This window comes from Delphinus delphis, chromosome 5, assembly GCF_949987515.2.
Source record: "Delphinus delphis chromosome 5, mDelDel1.2, whole genome shotgun sequence".
In the NCBI taxonomy this organism is placed as follows: domain Eukaryota; kingdom Metazoa; phylum Chordata; class Mammalia; order Artiodactyla; family Delphinidae; genus Delphinus; species Delphinus delphis.
This window is the reverse complement of record NC_082687.1, coordinates 117,026,976-117,051,856: the sequence shown is the minus strand read 5'-3', so window position 1 is coordinate 117,051,856 and position 24,881 is coordinate 117,026,976. Positions and strand designations below refer to the sequence as shown.

The 24,881-nt window shown below is 39.3% G+C and overlaps 1 protein-coding gene across 2 annotated transcripts in view; it reads left to right on the top strand.

Annotated features, from left to right (window-relative positions):
• SEC24D (SEC24 homolog D, COPII coat complex component) overlaps window positions 1–24,881 on the top strand; it is a 112,044-nt gene that overhangs the window by 61,167 nt on the left and 25,996 nt on the right. For both annotated transcript variants that reach the window (XM_060012929.1, XM_060012930.1), the window contains exons 9-12: window positions 6,145–6,283; window positions 9,697–9,812; window positions 18,992–19,116; window positions 23,994–24,185. In XM_060012929.1, coding sequence (XP_059868912.1) covers window positions 6,145–6,283; window positions 9,697–9,812; window positions 18,992–19,116; window positions 23,994–24,185 — 572 coding nt within the window. The remainder of the gene's footprint in view (window positions 1–6,144; window positions 6,284–9,696; window positions 9,813–18,991; window positions 19,117–23,993; window positions 24,186–24,881) is intronic.

The following is a 24,881-nucleotide window of genomic DNA, read 5'->3' as shown; positions in this document are numbered from 1 at the left end:
AAGACATGTTCAAATCCAATATAAGCTCGAGATATAGTTATAACAAGAATAAATAGACTTAACAGGGATTTCCTTGGCAGTCCAGTGGTTAGGACTTCACCTTCCAATGCAGGGGGTACAGGTTCGATTCCTGATTGGGGAGCTAAGATCCCACATGCCTCACAGCCAAAAAGCCAAAACATAAAAACAGAAGCAGTACTGTAACAAATTCAATAAAGACTTAAAAAAAAATAAAAATAAATAGATTTAACAGCATTGTTGAAGAGGAAAAAGTTGAAAATAATCTCTCAAGTGCCACAAATACCGAAACTAGCAAGAGATTAATTTTCTGGAAATACGAAAATGCCAAGTTTTAGGGCCAACTGAAAACATTTTTTAAAAGTCTAAATAATTTTCATAATTATTACAGCACATTGAGTATTTTATTATCAGGCTCGGTTTCTTTTTAAAGGTTGCATAACATGATTTTTAAAAGGCATTCAGAAAATATTATTCTTTCATGCCATACTTGTTATTTTAAAGAGTCCAACAAAATAGAACTGCTGTTGAGAAAACGTGTGTACAATAAGCAGCCTACTGTCCTGTACTTTTTCTGCCCATGTAGGCTGACTGAATGTCATATATGGTGAAGCCAAAAATAGAAAACACACACAAGCTGCTTCTCATTTCTCTTTCCTATGGAAATATCTTTAATAAGTGCAGTTGATACAGACTCTCTTTTCATTTTCGCTGCTGGGCATAATCCTCTGGGAATCCGACTCTGCTTGTCCTCCAGCGTGCCTAACAGTCTGAATGTTTAACATTTTTAGAGGGTAGTTGTTTGTCACAGGTTCTGGATTATCTTTTCACATACCATTTTCATGCTTGTACTTATACCCCCTGATTAATCCAAATTACCAACTGACCTCTCTTGAGACAGATCCAAAAAATAAGATGCACTCCAGTCCCAAAGAAGTAGCTGTGTGCCGGAATCACATTTGACACAAAACCTTTGCTGACCATTGTAAAGATCACATTTATTGGGGAGTATAATCTGATGTTGAATACGATCCTTTATCGAGCTGGAGGACCGTGTCACATTTTGGCAGGTCTTCTTGCTGTAAATCTTCTGATCTGATTTAGGAACCACTGTAGGCAAAAATGTCTCTCCCATTACTAGTAATTATTTAGCTGAGATATTTCCTTCAGGCACTTAGTAAAGTAGAATATTGGTCAGGTGGGAACAACTATATCATCCCAGGACACTGATTACTTTCCTGGAGACGTCTAACGCAGGAAATAGAAGGAGAGGAAAAAAAGGAAGAGAAGTATACATTGAAAATGGGAAATGTGTATATTTTCAAAATCAGTAAACAAGTGTTGGAAGACAGGGGAAAGTAGGTGGTTAAAGTGTGAGCATGTGTGTGCGTGCGTTAGAACTTAGGAGAACGCTCGTCCTGAAAAAATGAGGTGAACAGTGGAGCAATGGAAGAAAGAAGAAAGAGGAGAGGGGGACGGTTTTCGCCCAGGAATATCCTGGAGATAGGCAGGAATACCTTCCCAAGCCAGGGTGTTCCTGAAATCTCCGATTTGGCCACTCTGTCTCGTCTCTCCCCTCAGCCACACTGTTGCCTGTGATTTGATGTTCCAACAGGAAGATCATTTCTCCATCACAGTGCATTGCTGAGCACCATGATGCAAGCCTCCTTGTCTTTGCTTTGTTATTTTGCACCTCGAGTGCGAACGCAGAGAGCGGGGGCTGGGCGCTGGCAGCAGGAGCGCTGGCTTCCTCACCTCCCAGGCTGCTGTCAGCGGCCTACTGTGCCTGCTGTGCTCGGGGCTGCCTATCCCATCACTGTGTCCGTTTTCCTCCATGTAGACAAGGAAAAGTTGGAAGAGGATTAGAAACTTTTAAAATAAGTTTTTCTTGGCTATTGTCTTCAGTTAATTTGGCACACTCTGTAATTTCTGTGTCATTCATGCTTAAAATAGCCTGTATTTCATGTTTAATCACGTTTTGTTTCACCCACAATATTTTTTAAACATTATCAGAGGATTTTTCAAGAAAAGTATAAGTTTCTTCATTTTGTGATGGTAATAACTGATGTCAGTCAGGTCAATGTTATTATAGTTACATAAAATGAGTGTAGCATAATTATCTTGAGTATTTTATTACCTACTGAGGAAATTATAGTTTTGTTTTAATTTTTAGTTGTACAGTGCCACCTAGTGGATCTATGCTATAAGAACACTTTCATATTTTCTTCAGCTTTCCAGATTTGGGATAATCAGCTTGTAATATTTAGCTGCCTTCTGTTATTCATCACTTTGCTAGGACAAAGACTATACAGCAAGACTTGGGTATTCAGACTTTTCTTAGTTATAGAGATGCCAAAACAAAAATACAGAGGCTCTAAACTTTGCCAGAATTCTTCATGTTGGATCTTTCTAGGTTGTGCTTCATTTCTTTGTTTGTTTTGGATTACAATCTGTGAATGGTTTAGCGGTACTTTTTATTAATGATGATTTCGCAAGTATTCTTTCTACTCTGGCCTTGCTCTTTTAATCGCACGTTTGCCTGCTTGTTTGTTTGTCTGTCTATCCCGCTGGACTGTATGCCCCACCAAGGCACACAGCCTACCCAGCACCGAATGCACAGATGTTAAAGAGGATGGCAGTAATGCTTAGACAACTGGTAATATGTAAATACAGGAAAACTTTAAAAATTGTATCAGTAGTGCCGAGGAGTTGTTGATTGATACATTTTGTTATCTACTCCTTTTACGCGGAATAATAACTGAAAGTTTTACCACTGAACCTAATTTCTCAATGAATTATATTCTTTCTTGTTCTCCAGAATCGACCATGGTGTTACATATGCACAAAAGAGAGATACATTTTATTCAATCAAAGCATCTTAATTAAAACTACTACCAATAAAGTATTTGGCATAACCCTGGTAGTCCAAAAATACAAGCCAAAGATTCAAATATTATTCTCCTCCCTCTTCTTTCCCCAGCATCCCCATCACTTACATGTTATATAAACTCATGCCACACAGGACCAGAGCCAAGAATAGGCAGATGAAGGTTTTAGAGCAAGGCTCTCCATCCTTTTACTTTTTCCATTTAAGAGAAGAACAGAAAAGAAGGAGCAGGCAGGAATATACCAGAGGCCAAAAGATTAAAACACACTTATAAACAAAATTGCAAAGTCTGAAAATAGCTCTGAGGTAAGTATAATATAATGCCCTTGGTAAGGAGAAAAAAAAAACGTAGGCAACTTTTTGGAAAGTAATGTGATTTTTTTTTTAAAGCCGTATATACACTGAAGTTGAACTCAGAAGAAAAGTGAGATTAACTATTTCTGAGCTCATGTACGCTACTGTAGAGCAGATAAGCAGACATCTGGAGAGAGCAAAGAAAAATCTCTGATGGTCTTCAGCATAGTCTAAGAGAGATGAAACAAGACAGTGTAATTTGGAAACCCTTGTCCTGTTGCCCAAAAAGAAAATGCAAACAGTTAAAAAGCTTTTAACATTCTTTACTGTCACCTCCATTGTCTGAGGACCTTCCTTACCTATCCATCATCCAGTTTCCAGAAGAGTGAAAATAGAAAAAATGCAGGCGTATTTCACAGGCTCGATACAGTCATTACTCGACTCCAATTTGTTACTAGACATTCATTTTCAGTTCTGCAAGTTTGAATCTGCCAGGACTGGAATGCTTAGGTGGTAGCTGCCGACAATTTCACAGTCATTTTAGGCTGGGCCTGTCTTTCAGTAAATCATATCAGTAAAAATAAGGTTAATTTTCCTTCCATTACCTCTGCTTTGTCTAGCAAGTAATTGCATCAGATTTTGTTTCTAAAGTGTCTCAGGGAATTAATTATAGCCTTTGAACTCTTTGAAAATAAAAGGATGAGAGAAGTAAACTTGGCTGGAGTTTATGCACATTGCAGGCTTTAACCCTAGTTTAACTCTCTTGAAATCATCTCCTCAGCTGCGAGGTTGAAGCTGGAGAACAGAGCAGCAACCAAAGTCATGACCGATGACTGGATTTCTGACCCAGAAAAAGCTACCTTATTGTTACATTTTTTGTTGTCTTTCACTTCTTATTCTGATTCTCTGTTCACTGTCCTAAGAATCTCTTGTCGGTACCAATATCTTTGTTTGCTTCCCTTTTGTCCCCTCAGGTTATTTCTTATTATTACCAGTTGAAGAAGATACACATTCATCACTTTATGCTTTTCAAACAAAAAATTTATGTTAAGAAAATATTGTGTATGTCAATATTTTATCGAAGGATAAAATGGAGTTTTATCCTTCGATAAAATATATATGTGTGTATTTAAATCAAACTCCTAGAATGTCTTTAAAATCTGCTGTACCTGTCAACTTTTGTAACCATCAGATACTATCAAAAGCTCCAGCAAGGTAGATTCCCTGTCTTCTAGATCATTTTTTACAGTAACATTTTACAGTAACAAGGTAGCTAATTTGAAAGTTTATGTAAATAAATGCCTTTAGAAACTCAAGCCTATCTCACACTTATCAGACTATAACTGTCCTATTAAATATACACTTTCTCCTGAGCTGAGTGGTTTGGAGGAAAGTCTGTTCAGCACAGATGTGGTAACAACAGTTAGTTATGCCAGGCTTAGTAGTCTGTCCTGCACATGGCTTCCTCATTTAATCCTGTCACAACCCTGTCCATGGGACACCAGAGCTACGCCATGCGTACAGATCAGAAGAGACCAGAAATAAGAAAGTCCAATCCATCTTCTGGCTTCCTTGAGGCAAGAGATGGGGGAGAGGGCAGTGCAGAGGGAGTGATTCTGAATGTATTTTTTTTTATCCTTTTCCTGATTCTTTTATGTATTCTACTATCTATGTCTTCCTGCTCTTGAGGTCTCACAACTCATTTCTGAAACCTCAGCAGTGGATTAGTTTCCACACTGAACGTCTGGGCAGCGACAGACAGTAGATCTCTCTCATTTCTTTTTTTTTCCCCCCAAGAAAATGGCAGAAAATGGCCTTATGACCCCACTTCATCGACACCTTCCTCCTGCTCTTCAAGTCTCCATGAAACAGCAGTCTGCTTTATTTACATTTTTTTCTTTAAAGAAAAACTTGGTTGATGTGCCAAACCCTGTAATTGTCAAGCTTTTCCAGAAATGTTATCTTTAAGGAGATTTATAAAAGCAAAAAGAATCTGTGTGGTTTTATTCTGAAAGCTGGAAGTGTTGAGGAACAAGGCAGACTTCTAATGCTGAGTTTTTTCACTTTCAAGCTGTAAAAAGATGTGTTTCTATGCATGTTTGTGAGGAAGAAGCAATTGAAATATTTATTTTGTTGTTCTGGCAAAGCATGACCAGCCACATTGAAAGTACTTCATGAGGCGTTTTGTCCTGGGATTAAAGAAACAGAAAAGGCAGAATCAACCTCCTTGCCTAAATAAGTGAACATTATTGCATATTTCTTCAGAGAGTTGCATTTTTGAAGAAACATTTTATATACTGTGATGGAATTAGCTAAGTGGCATTACCACTATGCAAACTAGAGCATTTATTTGTTTGTTTATTTATTTATAAATATTTTGGGTGCTCTTTGTGACATGTGGGATCTTAGTTCCCTGACCAGGGATCAAACCCACGCCCCCTGCAGTGGAAGCACAGAGTTTTAACTGCTGGACCACCAAGGAAGTCCTGCTCTGTTTTTTTTTTTTCTTTCAAACCAGAGCTTTTAAAATCAGACCCAGTTCCTCCTTCTTTGTTTATAGTTAATGAACAAACTTAGCAAAATATGTGATACACGGTGTGCGGGACGTTTCCAACATAAGCTTTATTAACTGTTACTACCATCATGGTATTTTTTCTCTGTCTTCACACATGTGGGTAAATACACATATACATAAATGTACACATATGCTTATTAATTACATGTACATTTAAATTAATTTTTGTTTGGGTAGTGCCTTGAGTTCCACAAGGTACCAAGAGAGGCAACCTTACTCCCCAGGTGAACACTAAGAGTTGAGTTCCTTAATGAGTCCAGAGTTTTCAAATTACAATTAATACGTAAGACTTCTGAAATAACCTTGGTTATTTAGAATAACCTAGAAATCCTGTACCCACATGTCTCTTACTTGTGCTTGCTTCCTGTAGACGCCCCTCTACTTGGTAAATCATGGGGAGACTGGACCAGTCAGATGCAACAGGTGTAAAGCCTACATGTGCCCATTCATGCAGTTCATTGAAGGAGGAAGGAGGTACCAGTGTGGATTTTGCAACTGCGTGAATGACGGTAGGTGGCGCCAGCACGTGCCCTCAGGGAAAGTTCTGTAGTAAACGGAACATATTATACTTCTTAGCTTAGGAAAAAAATATATGTCTGTTAAGGCTCTTAGTTAGACCTGAGCTTTTCCTAAACACCCTCAAGAATAACTCAAAGGAATGATGAGACAAGGAACAATCTCTGAGGTTTATCTTCTGTAAACATAAGAGGTAAAATTTCATTTTGCCTCCAACTGAGTCTTTGTGGAAAGGAATTGAGAAATTAAGTGACTTCCCTATTTTTGAGTTTTATAAGAAACATAGCAACTTCCCTGTGGGACTCACGCATTTATATGAGAGTAGGAGGGGCTTGGATATGATGTCCTAAGCTGAGGGTGTTCTGGTTGGCTTCCCTTCAGGGAAATTACACAGAACTGTCTTTTATCTACGTTTACAGATGATAAACTTGAGAGATTGTTCCATCTTTCACCATTCCTCCGAATTATTCTTGAATAAGTTCATCAGTATTTAGGAAAAGCTCAGGTATAGCTAAGGGCTTTAACACATATATAGATTTTTTTCCTCCAATATGAATGTCAGATTGTTTAAAAAAGAAAAAAAAACTTTATTATGAAGGGCTTTCCCAGATTCACTGTATTTTCAATTTCATCCTGGTATGAATTCACAGATGTTGAAAAAAACTGCAAGCTTGCCAAAAGTGTTTACATTCATTATATTTATAACATGTCTGTCTTTTTAATTCTTTGGTGTGAAATGAAGCACATTCTCAGGCTGAGAACATTCCCATATTCATTTACATTTATAGAGTTTTTCTAGAACCACATGATGATTATGAGAGCATGAGTCTTTTACGTGTTTTCCTCTGTTTCTTATCTTTGTAGACATCCTTCCCTCCAGGGCACTAGATCTGAGGCACGTACAGCACTCTGCCCAGGAGCCTGTGGCTGCTGGCTGCTCCTTGATGAAAAGGGAGCTCAGGCAGTTTTCTGCCTGTGTCACGGCGTTCTCGGCCCCTTGGTTCCTGTGTGTGCTCTGGTGGGAGAGCAATGCTGGTCTCCTTGTTTACCCGCCCCCTTATCACAGTCCATGGCTTTGCCCAACTCCCAGTGCCAGAGACTGACATGGGGAGGCTTACTCACAAAGACCTTTAAAAATGCCTTGCTGTGGGGTGGATTCATTGGTTCCCAGCCTCATCTCAAAGACTGGGTCGTGGTCCTCTTGGGCGGTCTGTTTCCTTGCTCCACCTGTGGCACCTACTCAGTGCAAATTGGATACACTAGTGAGACCAGACCTTGTTCGTTCTCCACCCTTACTTTTCTTTCTAAGGAAGATCTTATTCCATCTCTCATCCTGGACGAAATCTACAACCAAATCCTTGGCTGTCACACAATCTTGGGACCTGGATTTTAGGAACCCTGTGACCGTGCACTTCCCGGGGCTTTAGTTTTGGAGGAAAAAAGTCACGAGACGGCAGAGGCCTCTCCTGAAGCATTTTGATAAATGCCTCCACCAAGGTCACCACATTTCCACTGTCTTCACTCGAGCCTTCAACCTTCTTAGCAAGGTGATCAGAAATTTGTCCAGCATCTATCCACTTAGAACATCTAGGATCTTCAATTTGGGCTGACCCTCTGGCTTAACGCCCAAAGTGTCAGCTCAGAACCTTAAAAGGCCCCGCCACTTCCTAGTAGAGAAAAACCACACAGAGTTCCTGTATTTCTACACAGTAAATTCCCCTCCCTTGATATCCACGCCTAGGAAGCTGCCATGTTCATTTTCTCCAATATTAGTTCCTGCAAGAAAGCCAGACTCCCTTAGATTGACACAGATGCCTGCATTCTTCATTTAGGTTTAAAGGAGACAGAGGTTTGTTGGAGTTAGAAAGAACCCACCGGGCTTGGTCACAGGGCTCCACTCTGTTTCCCTTCAAAGCGTCCAGAGATTACACAGTGGGAAGCACATGAGGCCAAAAGACAGGCTGGAAGACGAGTATCGTGTGGCTGTGCACGATTTACGGGGGGGACTTGAATTCTGGTTTATAAAACATGGCCGATAATATTAAATGCTAAAATTAATTGATTTGATTTGATTGATTTGATTCCCCCTAAAATTAATTGATTTTAAGGGGAAATTTTTTCACATCTTACATGCAGATGTGTGAAAATAAATTACAGGAACTGTAGAAAGTACCACCCATACATCCTAGGACAGCCAGTGCAGCATCCTTCATCGCATCTAAATGTAATAAAGTAGCAGTTTAAGGCCCCCATAGCTTTCTTAGCTCAGCCAAGACTATCAGTGTCCCACTTCCATAATCTTTTCAAGACATTGAATTTTCCTAATTCAGAGATCCGTATGTACCTATGAATCTTATAAAACTTGTTTAAAAAGAAATGGCCATGATATGGTAAGAAAATAGAAAAAAATCAAGCCTTGGTGATTATTTTCTTAAGGCAAAAAAAAACTAAGAAAACAGTCCTGTTGTAACCCATGTGTTAGTTCACAACTGAAAATAAAGAATACTGAGTTACTGGTTTTAAAACAGGTCATTACTTCTGTGGTTTTACAAATGAAAATGTTCTTTACGAAACACTTAAAACCAGAGCATGACTGCTTATTCTAAATACTTCTATTGTCAGTGGTTTAACAGCCAGCTGTATTAATCTCAAGGCAACAGGAGTTCATTTTCACAGAGATACCAGGCCATATTTGTCCAAGTGTTTGGTGTGTGACTCATAAGTGTTCCTATGCTATTGGATGACTTCCAGCGCTTTGCCAGAACTAACCTTCTTAGACATTTGAATCAAATTAAGAGTTCCTCAGCTGAGATCTTAGTGGTGTATTCTTTCCCAAATACAGTAATCCTTTCCACTCTGAAGCCCAAACATTAAAGATTACCATGCAAACTACCCATGGCTGAAGACATCTCTTAATTAAAGGATAATAAACATTATTGTTAATAATATGGTCCAAATAAGAAGATAGTATAAACGAGTCTTTCTTTTCTCTGTGTGTGTAGACTTCTGTTTCTAATATTCTGAGGAAAATTCTGGACCAATTACCTGCTTATTGTTAAATAGTTAGAAAAGTCAAAATTCCTTTTAAAAGAGGTAATTAAATAGGGACAATTAAATTTTGGTTGTGACAATTTTAAAACGCCAGTACTTTTATCCACTATTTCTCTGTAACGATCCAAGTCATTAATGATTCTTTGTCATCAATAATTTGCAGAAGGGTCAAGAAGATATTTTAGAAAACCCTTATTCTTTCTAAGACATGCTTTTTAATAGTGGATATTTAGAATATACTAAAATATTTTTTTCTCATACTAACTCCTTTCTTCCCGTAATAAATTTTGAGAACTTACTAAATTGTCTGTATTGTAAAAATAAAAGATTTCCTTTCCTATTTTGTTTTTATTAGTTCCACCATTCTATTTCCAACATCTGGACCACATCGGAAGAAGACTGGACCACTATGAGAAGCCAGAGCTATCTCTAGGATCATATGAATATGTTGCTACTTTGGATTACTGCAGAGTAAGTGTTCCCAGGACTTCAAGTGTTTATATATGGATGTCAGATACAAGTGAATTACTTTTATATGTCATGAACTGACCTTTGATTCACAGACAAAGCATTCGGGTGGTGCCACGGGGATGTAGAAATGTCTTAAGACACAGATCAATCCTCCTAGGCTGTTAACGTGATTAAATAGCCAGACCATCCACTGCAGTGATCATCTTTAAAAACTAAAAAGTGGTGGCAGAAAAAAAAAATAGGGACTTCCCTGGTGGTGCAGTGGTTGGGAGTACACCTGCCAACGGAAGGGACATGGGTTCGAGCCCTGGTCCAGGAAGATCCCACATGCCGTGGAGCAGCTGAACTTACGTGCCACAACTACTGAGCCTGCGCTCTAGAGCCCGCGAGCTGCAACTATGGAAGCCCGTGTGCACTAGGGCCCATGTGCTGCAACTACTGAGCCCACGTGCCACAACTACTGAAGCCTGTGCACCTAGAGCCCGTGCTTCGCAGCAAGAGAAGCCACTGCAGTGAGAAACCCACGCACCGCAACGAAGAGTAGCTCCTGCTCACCGCAGCTAGAGAAAGCCCGTGCACAGCAATGAAGACCCAACACAGCCAAAAAATATATATATAATAGTGATAATTTCATTTGTATGTCCCTTTCAGATAGAATATGATGCTAGGTTCTTTTTCTTTCTTTCTTTTTTTAAGTTTTTTTTGATGTGGACCATTTTTTTATAAAATAAATTTATTCATTCATTTATTTTTGGTTGCGTTGGGTCTTCGTTCCTGTGCACGGGCTTTCTCTAGTTGCAGTGAGCGGGGGCTACTCTTTGTTGCGGTGTGCGGGCTTCTCGTTGCAGTGGCTTCTCTTGTTGTGGAGCACGGGCTCAAGGAGCGCGGGCTTCAGTAGTTGTGGCCCACGGGCCCTAGAGCACAGGCTCAGTAGTTGTGGCCCACGGGCCCTAGAGCGCAGGCTCAGTAGTTGTGGCCCACGGGCCCTAGAGCGCAGGTTCAGTAGTTGTGGCCCACGGGCCCTAGAGCGCAGGCTCAGTAGTTGTGGCTCACGGGCCCTAGAGCGCAGGCTCAGTAATTGTGGCACACGGGCTTAGTTGCTCCATGGCATGTGGGATCTTCCTGGACCAGGGCTTGAACCCGTTTCCCCTGCATTGGCAGGCAGATTCCCAACCACTGTGCCACCAGGGAAGTCCCTTGATGTGGACCATTTTTAAAGTCTTTATTGAATTTGTTACAGTATTGCTTCTGCTTTATGTTTTTTGGTTTTTTTGGATGCGAGGCACATGGTATTGTAACTCCCCGACCAGGGATTGAACCCACACCCCCTGCATCGGAAGGTGAAGTCTTAACCACCGGATTACCAGGGAAGGCCCTCCGCTAGGTTCTTAATGCAGCAGTTTCATATAGTGCCTCTGCCTTATTTGTTTTGTCAATCATCTCAGAAAAATTTCCCTTCCAAGGGAGAAGCTCAGCTGATACGGTCAGTAAGACTATTGACGTGTTTCTGTAGCTCCTTCTCCACTCCAGCTGTCATCGCAGTGATTTAGGCTCTCAGAGTCTCCCTGAGACTGTTTCAGCAGCCTGGGATCCTGGCCTCTGGTTTCCTTGCTTTAAAATGTAACCATGAAACTCCCCCCACTACCTTAATCTAAAAAATTAAATTCAAAAATTTAAGTTTCTTTATAAGACCGTTAGCTACCACCTTAGCTACGTCTTCAGTTGTAGAAAATTCTGGCTCATGTACTCTGAACACATCACTCCCCTGTACAACTCCATGCTTTTATCTGAGATGCTCTTTTGACCCAACTACCTTTCCATCCTCCTGTTACATCTATACATACCCCACCTAGCAAACTCCTACTTATTCTCTAATCCCTGGCTGAAATTTTGTTTTATGTGAGTGTGTGTGAATGTGCACACACCTTTCTCTGACTTCATCGTGGTTGTTATTTACTAAATCTTCTGATTTTTTTCCCATATAATTTGGTCCATATGTCTGTTTTAGCAGTTATCCCCATAGAATTTAAATCTTCCTATATTTTCCCTCTTCCTAGATTCTGATATCCTTGGGGACAAGAATCTTGTCCTAGCTGTCTTTACAGCATCTATCATAGTGCCTGCCACAGCGTAGGCAGTTGATCAGTGCATGTGGATGAATGAATGAATGAGCAAGTGAATGAGTGAATGAATTTGCAGGTGGGTCGCTATTCCCAGGGCTGGCTGTTTCCCTTCTCCAGCGTCATAGTGATAGTGACATCATTATGGATATCTTGAATATCTTTCAAATTCTTCAGTGATTTGAAAATATCTTCGTGAGTATTGGTTCAGATTTCAGCTTGTATCTGAAGTACCTGTGTAGACTTGAAGAAACAGAATCATTCTGACTTACTTCCTTTTCCACAAATGAATGCCTCCTAGTGCCCAGTCCTCAGAAAATAGCCTCTGACCACAGATTTCTTTCCTAGATATTTGCTAGGGGACCAGTCCATGTTGTGTTGAATATAAATTACAAAGAACATTATTCCTAACTAGAAGTTTTTTCAACTGAGTGGATTTTAAAACGTTTTCCAATTAACATACGTTTTGCATTTATTTTAGTATTTTGTATGAGTTTTTCAACTAGTTATTAAAGAAGAATTAACACTTTATTAGTTTTAACTGTAACATTTGAACATATTTTGGGAAACATAAGAACATTTTTGGTGCAAATGATTTATTTCAGGCACAGAAAAAAACAAAACAACAAAAAAATGTCCTAAAATGCCAGTTACTTTTGGACAGTTTATTTGTCCTTTACTGTTGTTGGCTGAAGGAGAATGATCAGGCAGAACATAAACATTTGAAGTTCTAATTAAATGTAATAAAGCCATTGTATCTAGTGATGGAAAATTTATTCACTCATCTTTCCAACCGTAGTGTAAATCTAACTATGCTCTGACTTTCCAGTTCTCTGCCAAAAAGGCTATATTATCTTGATTTTATGCTTTTCTTAGCAGAAACTTAGGCAGGGAGTCAAATCTATTTCTGGGAACAAAAGTCTCAGTATCTTCAAACTCTTTTATCTGGAAATGTTCCAGATGTCTAATTGATGGGAAAGCTCACAGAGCAGGCAAGGAACCAAATAAAAACTGTACATTTTGAAGAGTTTTTTCTAAGGTTAATCTTCCTTTTATTATTCCAAATAAGGTTCATAATAAAAGAACTCTTAATATCTTCAAATTTAATTATACCTTAAAATGTAAAGGAAGAATAATAATGAATTGCCTTAGGGATTTGGGTGATGAATAAGAGCTTATATAATTGGTATGTGTATTTTTTAATACCATACAAACTTAAAGGAGAATTACAAAATAACATTTTTCCTGTTCATTTTAGATAATCTTAATGCCAATTTTAGATAATAGAATTAACATTCATTGAACATTCACTATGTGTGATGCTCTGTGCTAAGTGCTTTCTATGTATTGTATCATTTAGTTCTCACAGTGACCTCATGTGGTGAGTATTACCATGATGTGGGGAAACTGAGGCTTAGAGAGGTTAAGTACCAACCTCAGGCCATACATACAGAAAATGACCACAGAACCCCTATTTCTCTATCACTGTGGATATGTAGGCATGTATTTACAAAATCACCATGGAGTTCCCCTGGAAAAAAAGACCCAGCTCTGTCTAATAACTGACAGTTTTTCACTTAGAAGTTTACAGAATATATCTATCTACATATAAAGTGTACCTGAAAGGTAAAATCTCATTCCAAGCCAGCCTGCTTTTTTTTTTCCTAAATAAAAATGTAGTTTCTCCACTTAATTTTAGTTCACTTTGACATTTATTATACACCTAGCATGTCCAAGGCACTTTGGCTGTGTTTGTGAGTGATAATAAGATTAGCAAGAATATGAACCTGATCTCAAAGTCCTTAGCGTGCATAGACCTGATAATTAAAGTATATAATTATGATATAAATAATATGATAAATGCTGTAAGAATAGAATAGTCAGAGTGCCATAAGAAAACAGATGAGCAATAATTTATGATTTGGTGAATCAGGGAAGGGTTCTAAGAGTAAGTGACATTTGAGTTGGTTAAACCACGAGCAGAGAAGTAGAAACTAAATGGTAAGCAGAGGCAGTTTCTCAGAGGTATTTGCAACTTACTCCAATTTCTTCAGGGGCTATGGGGGGCTTTGTAGATGAGTGATGGGGACCTAGTATAGAGACTAGGATAGTTGGAGCGTATATTCCCCCTTCTCCCAAAGCACATTCAAATTCAAATATTTTTTAAAACACTATGCCAAATGAAATACTTTTCCAGCCAAGGAAATACTTTTCTTGGCCCACACCCACTAGATTGGGACCTCTGGATAGAAAATGTTTTGAAAATGGCAAACACTTAAATTAGTTGGAGGAATGTGTATTGGGGCATAATAGGAAGTAAAGCTGGGAAATTGTTTTGAGACACAGACTATCCTTTTATTTTCCACTAGACTTGGCATCAGAGCTTTGATCTCTTAGGCTTTTATACGTGTTTGCTAAATGAGTATTATGGGGAGTCTCAAATGCCAGGCCATTGAAGGATTGTACTAATTCAGTAGGCCTTGAGGACAATTAAAGGCAAAGTGGGAGTTGTTTCTATTCATCCATCCATCCATCTACACATTCATTCACTCATCTAACAGTATTGAGCGCTCTCTTGAGCCATGCTCTGTGCTTGGCTCTGGGGACTCAGTAAACTTCCTGTCCTCAGAGGCAGTAGCCTTGGGATCTATCTTGTGCCTTGGATAGTTTATTCTGATAGCAGTCTGTATGATGAGAGGAGATTGGAGGTAGGGAGGTAGGTATTAGAAGTTATTAATCTCCAAAATTTACAAGCAGCTCATGCAGCTCAATAACAAAAAAACAAAAACCCAATCCAAAAATGGGCAGAAGACCTAAATAGACATTTCTCCAAAGAAGATATACAGATTGCCAACAAACACATGAAAGAATGCTCAACATCATTAATCATTAGAGAAATGCAAATCAAAACTACAATGAGATATCATCTCACACTGGTCAGAATGGGCATCATCAAAAAATCTAGAAACAATAAATGCTGGAGAGGGTGTGGAGAAAAGGGAAAACTCTTGCACTGCTGGTGGGAATGTAAATTGGTACAGCCACTATGGAGAACAGTATGGAGGTTCCTTAAAAAACTAAAAATAGAACTACCATACGACCCAGCAATCCCACTACTGGGCATATACCCTGAGAAAACCAAAATTCAAAAAGAGTCATGTACCAAAATGTTCATTGCAGCTCTATGTACAATAGCCAGGAGATGGAAATAACCTAAGTGTCCATCATCGGATGAATGGATAAAGAAGATGTGGCACATACCTACAATGGAATATTACTCAGCCATAAAAAGAAATGAAATTGAGTTATTTGTAGTGAGGTGGATGGACCTAGAGTCTGTCATACAGAGTGAAGTAAGTCAGAAAGAGAAAGACAAATACCATATGCTAACACATATATATAGAATCTAAGAAAAAAATTAAAATGTCATGAAGAACCTAGGGGTAAGACGGGAATAAAGACACAGACCTACTAGAGCATGGACTTGAGGATATGGGGAGGGGGGAAGGGTAAGCTGGGACAAAGTGAGAGAGTGGCATGGACATATATACACTACCAAACGTAAAATAGATAGCTAATGGGAAGCAGCCGCATAGCACAGGGAGATCAGCTTGGTGCTTTGTGACCATCTAGAGGTGTGGGAATAGGGAGGGTGGGAGGGAGCGAGACGCAAGTGGGAAGAGATATGGGAACATATGTATATGTATAACTGATTCACTTTGTTATAAAGCAGAAACTAACACACCATTGTAAAGCAATTATACTCCAATAAAGATGTTAAAAAAAAAAGTTAAGGTAGTAGTCGAAACAAGAGAAAATGAGGATAATATAACAATTCCTCAAAAAATTAAAAGCTGAATTTCCAAATGATCCAGCAATTCTCCTTCTGGGTATATACTCAAAATAATTGAAAAGAGAGTCTCAAAGAGATATTTTCACACCCATGTTCATAATAGCATTAGTCACAATAGCCAAAAGGTAGAAGCAACCCAAATATCCATCGATGGATGAATGGATAAACAAAATGTGGACTATACATACCATGCAATATTATCAAGCCTTAAAAAAGAAGGAAATTCTGACATATGCCACAACACGGATGAATGTTCAGGACGTGATGCTAAGAGAAATAAGCCAATCACATAAATGACAAATACTGTATGATTTTACTTTTATGAAGTACCTAGAGTAGTCCAATTCATAGAGACAGAAAGTAGAAATGTAGAAAGATGGTTCCCAGGGCTGGAGAGGGGGGGAAATGGTAAATGATTGTTTAAAGGGTACGAAGTTTCCGTTTCCGCAGGGTAGAAAGAGTTCTAGAAATGGATGGTGGTTACAGTTGCACAACAACGTAAATGTACTTGAAACCACTGAACTGCACACTTAAAAATGGTTAAGATGGTGAATTATATTCTGTGTATTTTACCACAGTTGAAAATAGTTTTTAAAAAGGATGAAAATGAGGGTCTAAATTTGGGTACTGGAGCAAGAAGGAGCCGCTGAGGGCTTCACAATTAACTAGGTGTGGATAGCAAGGGGGATGAACAATTCCACAGAGGAGATGAGGCGTCAAGCCCAGAGCATTCTGGAGGATCATATTTTCTGTAAGTTCCTTGTAGAAAGGGCCAGCATAGTGGGAGAAATGTTGTTTTCACTTCTAAGATTTTGAGTGTAAGGTGCTGGTGGGACCTTGCTGTGGAGGTGTGCTGTGGTTGATTGGAATGCTGGTCGGGAGCTCAGAAGACAGACCACATGGAGAGAATCTGAGGGGTCGCCTACAGAGAGGTGCTGGTTAAAAATGAGCAAATGAGATTCTGTGATGGAGCATGTGGTAAGGAAAGAGAAGAGAGTATCCTTTGGAGAAAGATAACAAAATGAAAAACAGAAGCAGCAGTCAGAAAAGTGGGAGAGGAAATGACACCACGGTACCTGGGCTGCTGAAAAAGGGAAAGGGGTCTGCCCGGCCGAAAATTGCAGAGATAAGAGAGATTGAGGATGAGAGCCGGGTTTTATTTCAGATCACTGTAGTTTGCAGCCAGGAGATCTGTGAGCTTCAAGATGTCACGGTAAACCAGGTTATAGAGTTCATACACGCTGAGGTTGACCGGACAAAGCCAGCTGGATTGAATGGGTAGAGTGATTGATTAAGGCAGCCAGGGATGAAGCCAGTACAGTTGTCTAGGTGCAGGAGGATAGACTTCCGGGTGGTTAAGAGTGGGGATGGGGTAAAACATGTGGAAGAAGCATTTTGAAAGAATAAATCAATGGGGCTTGGTGATGGAAAGAAAAGGAATAGTCAAATCTAATTTCATGTTTTCAAGCCTTTGGGTTGACGTGTAGTGATGTTATGGATAGAGATATTGGAAGAGAACGTTATTTATAGAGGAGTGATGTATTAGTTTTGCATACGTAGAAAACAAGTTACGGTGAAGCATTCTGTAGAAACGTGTAGGTTGGAGATATCAGAAATATTCAGTGGGGAACTGGTGATGCTGAACTTGGGAGAGAATGTGAGAATGGTAAGCCACATTTGGATTGGTCACAGGTTTTGGTTTAATTAGTGGAAACGATTGTTATTTTCATTCTATGTAAATCAGCATAAGTTTCTGTTATGAATTAGATTAGGTGGGAATCAGGAATGGTTTGCAATAAAAATCATTGCTCATGGGACTTCCCTGGTGGTGCAGTGGTTAAGAATCCGCCTGCCAGTGCAGGGGACACAGGTTCAAGCCCTGGTCCGGGAAGATCCCACATGCCATGGAGCAACTAAGCCCCTGCGCCACAACTACTGAGCCTGCGCTCTAGAGCCCGCGAGCCACAAATACTGAACCCGCGCACCTAGGGCCCGTGCTCTGCAACAAGAGAAGCCACCACAATGAGAAGCCCACGCACCACAACGAAGAGTAGCCTGCACTGGCCGCAACTAGAGAAAGGCCACGCGCAGCAACAAAGACCCAACACAGCCAAAAATGAATAAATAAATAAATAAATTTTTAAAAATCATTGCTCATGTAGACAGCAACAGAGTCCCTACATTTCTTTGTTGGTCTGATTTTGGATGTGGCAAAGCAATGGAGTTTTCAGGTTGATAACTTTCAAGTCCTACAATTTTTTTCCTTTTTTCAAATGAAAGACTTTTATTAGAGGAACGTTACATCTAGCCCTATAGTGGACATAGGATGAATTAGTAACTTAATTTGGAGATAGTGTCATCTAGTTTTATAATTGTAACAATTAAAATTTAATCTAGAGCATTTTTTTCATTTATCACAAAGATTAGCCTTAATTCTTTACCCTCTAGTGTGAGTCACTAAAGTTGTTTGCCTGTGGTTCTATTTTCTAAATATTTTGTAAGATCCAACTGAAGAATTGCTTCCTAAGAGCTGTTTGAACACCAGCCAGTAAAGGGACCAAAAGCTGCAAAACATTTATGTAGCAGCTGCTTTATGTTATAGTGATTGTTTTAAACAGAGAAAAGGCCCAGTATTCAATTTTTTTTTACCATAAATATGTAAGGAACAGGTACATATTTAATAATACAGCACAATTTTTTAAGTATACAATTATATTTTAGTATTTAATTTCATATCTTTGAAGAGCTTATAAAGGAAGAGAGTTGAAAATGGTGATATCAAGTAAACGAAGCTTTACTTCAGTTTCAAAAACAAACACTAATTATAGTTTTGTACTATTTTGGGCCACAGTTTGCCAGGGTTCCAGACATATTTCTTCCCCTAAGGCAGAGTGTTCTAAGCGAGGTCGCCACAAGACTGTACTCACCTTTGGGGAATTGTGGTAATAAGGTCTTCTGAGCCTTTCTCTGCTAGCTGTCATAATCCTGTCTAATTCAATAGTGGGACCCAGGTCATAGCCTGGAAAATAAACAGCTTTTATCTTTTTTATAGCATCAGAGACTGTTCCAGAAAATGACTTAATTCCACACATGTTATATTAAATGAGATGTCTGATGACCTTAAAGAGTTTCTGGGGGTTTTAATTTGATTATGAAATGTTTGTACATTATAATTATATGTGTGTGACTTGTTTGCTTTCTTGTAGAAGAATAAGCCTCCCAACCCACCAGCCTTTATCTTCATGATTGATGTTTCTTATAGTAACATTAAGAATGGACTTGTGAAGCTCATATGTGAAGAACTGAAGACTGTGCTGGAAAAACTTCCGAAGTAAGGGAACTGCCATTCTTTTTGTGACTCATACAGTATTGCTGAATTAGTATATTGGCCAGAAAACAAGTGCTGAATGGCCCGTGGTCTCTTTTGCTAATGGGGACATCGGATAATCGTTTATAATTTATAAACAATTATAAACAGCATCAGACCTTAAAAAATCAGAGTGATCTTTTGTACAAAGCAAAAGAAACTCAACTGATAAGAAATAATGCCACGGTAAACAACATTCAAAAAATCCATTCTAGATTATAAGGAGAATCCCAGCAGTGTGGTGGAAAAGGCCTTGGAAGTCTGTTATTCACTTTTCAAAAACATTGATTTTCCAGCAGAAACGGGTAGGTTGCTGGGCGTGGTAGGGAGTTCTAAGGGATGCCAGGAAACTGAACTGTTGTCTCATGGCAGGCCCCGTGGCTTTTTGGCCAAATTCCTTTTTGCCCTTAGAGTACCCTGTCTAACCCCTCTGCAGCTTTCCTGCCTCTATGTCCTGTAACTTTAGGGCACAGGGTACATCATTTGTCCTGCTGTTGCAGGGGGCAGCGCATAAAAGGAAAGGTGGAAAGGTATATTAGAAAACATGACTATGTTTTATCGTGTATAAACCAGTTGTTTAGGCTAGGAACTAACTTCTAGTAAGGAGACTTGTGAGCAGGGAGAAAGCTTTCCTTTATGAGAAGATGACATGCTTAAGAAAATAAAAGAGGTTAGAAAAAATTGTCTGTCTGAAACCTAGTGTCTGCACCAGTCTTAGCATCTTCCACCCCTCCCTATGTTCTGAACATAAGCAACCTCTGTTCTGAACGGGGATGCTTTGAGGGGCGAGTTGTCCGCAGCCCCTAGGTCTCCCCAGGTCCTCGGGTGCCCACTCCTCTGTATTTGTTCCACATGTGGCGGGTGCTTGGGTTGCCTGTGAGGCTCAGTTGAGCGAACTCTGGACCTCCCAGGAGTAGTTTTGTTTGTATCCATGAAGCTGAAGTCATAATATTCTCAAGGATGGTTTGGAAAAGCAGTGGGGATGTTTAAAAAACATTGAGGTGATTTCAAACTGAATTCTACAATGAAGAATGAGCTGGGAGCAAGTTGAAGATGGGGCAAAAGAAAGGCCTCTGATGCCTGCCGACTCTTGTGACTATAGTTTCTGTGACCTCATTCTCAGGGACACTTGACAAGTATGGACTTTCTGCCTAAAATGGCATATTTGATCACAGACCTCCCCCAGGGCTGCTTTAACACTACATCTGAATTTTGAACTTGAGTTGTATGAAAGCAAACTACTCTAATTTCTGGAAGTGGTCTCTCTCTCTCTCTCTCTCTCTGTCTCTGTCTCTCTCTGTTTCTCTGTCTCTCTCTCCTCTCTCTCTCTCTCTTTTCAAACTGGTTCAAATTAGTTTCTCATAACCTATTTTCATAGTCACTTCACCAACCCCTTGTTTCTTTTCAACACACTGGTGATATGAAGCTTGTAACCTATTGATGCAAGTTATGAAATCACACTGTTAGGTGTCATCATGACCTTTATATCCCATTGGAGCAGAAGTGTGGCTTTGGCAAGAGATGGCGAGCGGGGGGCGGGAGAGTACTGCTGGCTATTCCCCTCCACTTTTCAAGTAACTCTCTTGAAAGTTTTTATTCAAGCCAAAATACCTTCTCTTTCTTTATCTTTTAAAATAAATCTGTTTTCTCTTTTCTCCTCTGAAATTTATTTTGGGCTGCGTGTATGTATAACTTTATATTTTCGATGGTAAGATTGCCATCAATTTGATTTACTTCTGTGAACTAAAGCAGTGTTTTTAAAGCATAGTATATAAGTCTTGATTAATATCTAAGGTATGTTCATCTCTCAGCTAATCTTTTGAAAAGGGAAAGCCCATTCCTACTCTTTAACTTTGAATTTGCATCTTTCATATTGCCAGGTTGCCAGACTTTTCTGTCTGACTTCTCTGGAACAGGAAAGAAAAGATTTGAAGTGCTTCACTCGTTACTCAGATCAAACTCTCAGACTTTTTTCTGGTTGTTTTTTTTTTTTTTTTTGCGGTGCACAGGCCTCTCACTGTTGTGACCTCTCCCGTTGCGGAGCACAGGCTCCGGACCCGCAGGCTCAGCGGCCATGGCTCACGGGCCCAGCCGCTCTGCGGCATGTGGGATCTTCCCGGACCGGGGCACGAACCCGTGTCCCCTGCATCGGCAGGCGGACTCTCAACCACTGCGTCACCAGGGAAGCCCTGGTTGTTTGTTTTTAATGCTGCTGTAGCTAAGATGTTCAAAATGCTTGATTTTGGAATATTCTGGTTCTTCCAGTTACTAATATCTTCAGTGTTGCTCTGTCAGATTCATTCCATTAATAGGGGCAACTGTTGAGGGAAGGGGTCATTGAAAAATGGAACAAAACATGTTCTTTATTAAGATATCCCTTATATAACTTTACAAAATTTGTGTAGAATCAAATGAAGGAGAGACTGAGGTTTTGTTTTCTCGTGGATATGATGTAACAGGGCAGCTATACTGTTGAAAAAGAACATTTTAGGATAGTTCTTTGTTTCTCAAATTTAAAAAGAGTTGTTCCAATGGAAACACTACTACTATTTTGTAATAATGTGAGATGTCCTGATTAGATGTTTATAAAAAATGTTAATTAGATTTTAAGTGAACCCTATGAATCCCAGGATACTCTTTCCCCATCACTAAAAATGTCCAAATCCAATGGGGAATAGCAATCCAGATTCTTCTCTTTAATTTTTCTTTTGTGTCTTTTGCCTTGGTTGACTCCAAATTAACTATTACAAGGAATAAATCCCCTTCATGATTTGCTGGACATTTTTCACCCTATGTCGTAAAAGGTTTACTGGGAAATAGGAGCTTAACTGGTGGTGTGCTGGAAAACTGGCTCTCAAATAAATAAAGCCTTGATTTGTAGTGTTTGCTCATTCCTGTGGTATAAATACTTCCAGCTGGGCTGATTTTAAACTACCAAGGCGACATCACTCCATGGGAGCTGAGAAGGGATACAGACAAATCAGTTTATCAGTTTGGGTTCTAACTTGCCCTCTCAGACAGTGTCCCACATCATGACAGTCATTCTCAACGAGACCTCTATTCTTCTCCACGTTGTGCTTGACCCTCCAGGAGCAGAGAGTGTAAGCCTTGAGCCCTGCCCTTTATTGGTTTATTGTCAGGGATTCCTGAAATGTTAACTAAAAGGCACTTTCTACCAAGAGCCAAATGTGAATGAGTTGTAGAAATTTAGGAAGAGGAAATAACTTCTGGTTGGTAGCATCGGGGGAGACTTCACAGAAGGAGGATTTGTGCTTGGCCTTGAAGAGTAAAATTCTAATAAATAGGGAGGGGGAAGGGGAACACGGATACAATATAGTATAGTCGTTGGTTGCATAAAGTCATACAGTTTAGATTGTGGAGGGGGGTGTGTGTGTGTGTGTGTGTGTGTGTGTGTGTGTGTGTGTGTGTGTGTGTGTGTGTGTGTGTGTGTGTGTGTGTGTGTCAAGTCTGTGTATGTGTAGCTACAAAGGATAAGGATTCCCATTTCTAAAAATTTTGCAAGACTCCAAAATGTAAACATTTACCAAGTGCTTTTGGGATTATGAGGATCTATTTAAACTGCCTGGCCATTTATCAAGGCCACAATGAAGAGCAAATGTCCTCAGTTAGCAAAGTAAGTAGAGAAGAAATAGAACAGAGTTTAAAGTGAATAGTTTGTCAGCCTGTACTCTGCTGAAACATCAAGGAAATTGGGAAGTCTTCGGTGGGAACTTCAGACACTTCCATTGTCCTTTCTCTTGTACTCAAGGAACTCTTTAGGCTATGTGCAAAATGTAGAAACTGAGCAAACTAGGTTCTTTTTCACAAAAGTTGTCCCCGAAGCAAAATAAGTTTTACCGATGTCTAAGGGTCAAAGAAAATGGCTTTCATGTAGCCGCTGAGCACTATGTTATATCCACTGCTGAAAATGAGTAAGAATATCAGTGGTGTCGAGGTATGTTTCTTTAGGAGGGGGTGTGGAAGGAGGGAGGGGGAGGAGAGACAGAATAAAAACGAGTCTAGACCACTCAACTCTGAATATACTCAGTATAGACTTTAACAGCAATATTCATGCCTTTGTACTCCTTTCCAGAAGATTAAGGCCTTGTCCTGGAACTCCTCAAAAAAAATTTTACTAAAAAAAAAAATTTTTTTTTACGTTTTGTTACAGTTTTGGAGATTTTATTGCTTTTATTCTCTAGCCATGAACATCACAAATCGTTACCTAATAAGAATTACATTGTCAATTCGTATATATGATTTATTTTAGTATTTAAACTATATGTTTATATGGTATATAGCTTTTAAAATCTAGCCCATTTTCTGTTGAGAGTCTTGAGAATGCGTAAAAAAAAATCACAAAGGAGGAGCAAGTCCTTGATAAAAATAGCTGTCCTGTTTGTAATCTGAATATGCCTTTCTCTTGCTTCAGATATGCCATTTGTTACTCTGACCTTCTGGTGACTTCTGAGAGCTTTGTTTCTAAAGACTGTAATAATCCTAGCTTGTTTGTGGGGGGAAAAAAAAAGCACCTTGTAATTGCTATGGTTAGAATAAATATAGTAGAAAATATCAGCACATGTTTTCATAATATCTATTTGGTTTTTTACCTAGATTTTTGAGAATTTTTTTCAAATCAACTTAAGTTAGTTTTGTAGTATCTCCCATCCCCTACCACTGTGACTCAGTATTATCTATATCCTGTAAACGATAATTAAGACCAAACCTTTACACCTGTCTTCTGTATATTTTATAGAATGTGTTCTTACTGAATTTCTCATAGAAGCCACTCTCTCAGGACTTCATGGAAGAACGTCAAACCCTTTTTTGCTCTCTCACAGGGAGGATCAGGAAGAGACTTCCTCACTTCGAGTCGGTTTCATCACGTACAACAAAGTCCTCCATTTCTTTAACGTAAAGAGCACTTTGGCACGGCCCCAGATGATGGTGGTGACCGACGTCAGCGAGGTCTTTGTTCCTCTGTTGGATGGCTTCCTTGTCAGCTATCAAGAATCCCAATCTGTGATTCACAAGTAAGTATCGAGTGCTTTATAATTTAGATCCTCATCAGTTGTCTGTTTTTTTAAAATAAATCTTTATTGGAGTAGAGTTGGTTTACAATGGTGTGTTAGTTTCTGCCGTACAGCAGAGGGAATCAGTTATACATATCCCTGTATCCACTCTTTTTGAGATTCTGTTCCCATGTAGGTCATTACAGAGCACTGAGTAGAGGTCCCTGTGCTATGCAGTAGGTCCTTATTAGCTATCTGTTTTATACATAGTAGTGTGTATATGTCCATCCCAATCTCCGAGTTACCCCTCCCCACCTCTTTCCCCCCTTGGTAACCATACGTTTGTTTTCTACATCTGTGACTATTTTTGTTTTGTAAATAGGTTCATTTGTACCGTTTTTTAGATTCCACATGCAAGTGATATCATATGATAATTTGTCTTTCTCTTTTTTAATGTTTTGATTCAATCACACATGTTTTGTTTTGTCATTAGCAAGGGGGTTTTAACACATGGATTATAAAGCTTTATTATTTGTGTTAGTTCTGTCTCTTTTCATTGCAGACTGGTATCTAAAAGGAGGAATTTTTTTAGTACACATACTCAGCCCTACCAGTCCCTTCTCTTTGCTGGAAGGCAATGCAAGGGAGTTATTTCCTGATTGCGCATGAGAGTACTTGGTGATGATATAGCCACTGTTCCATAATCTATAGTCTAAG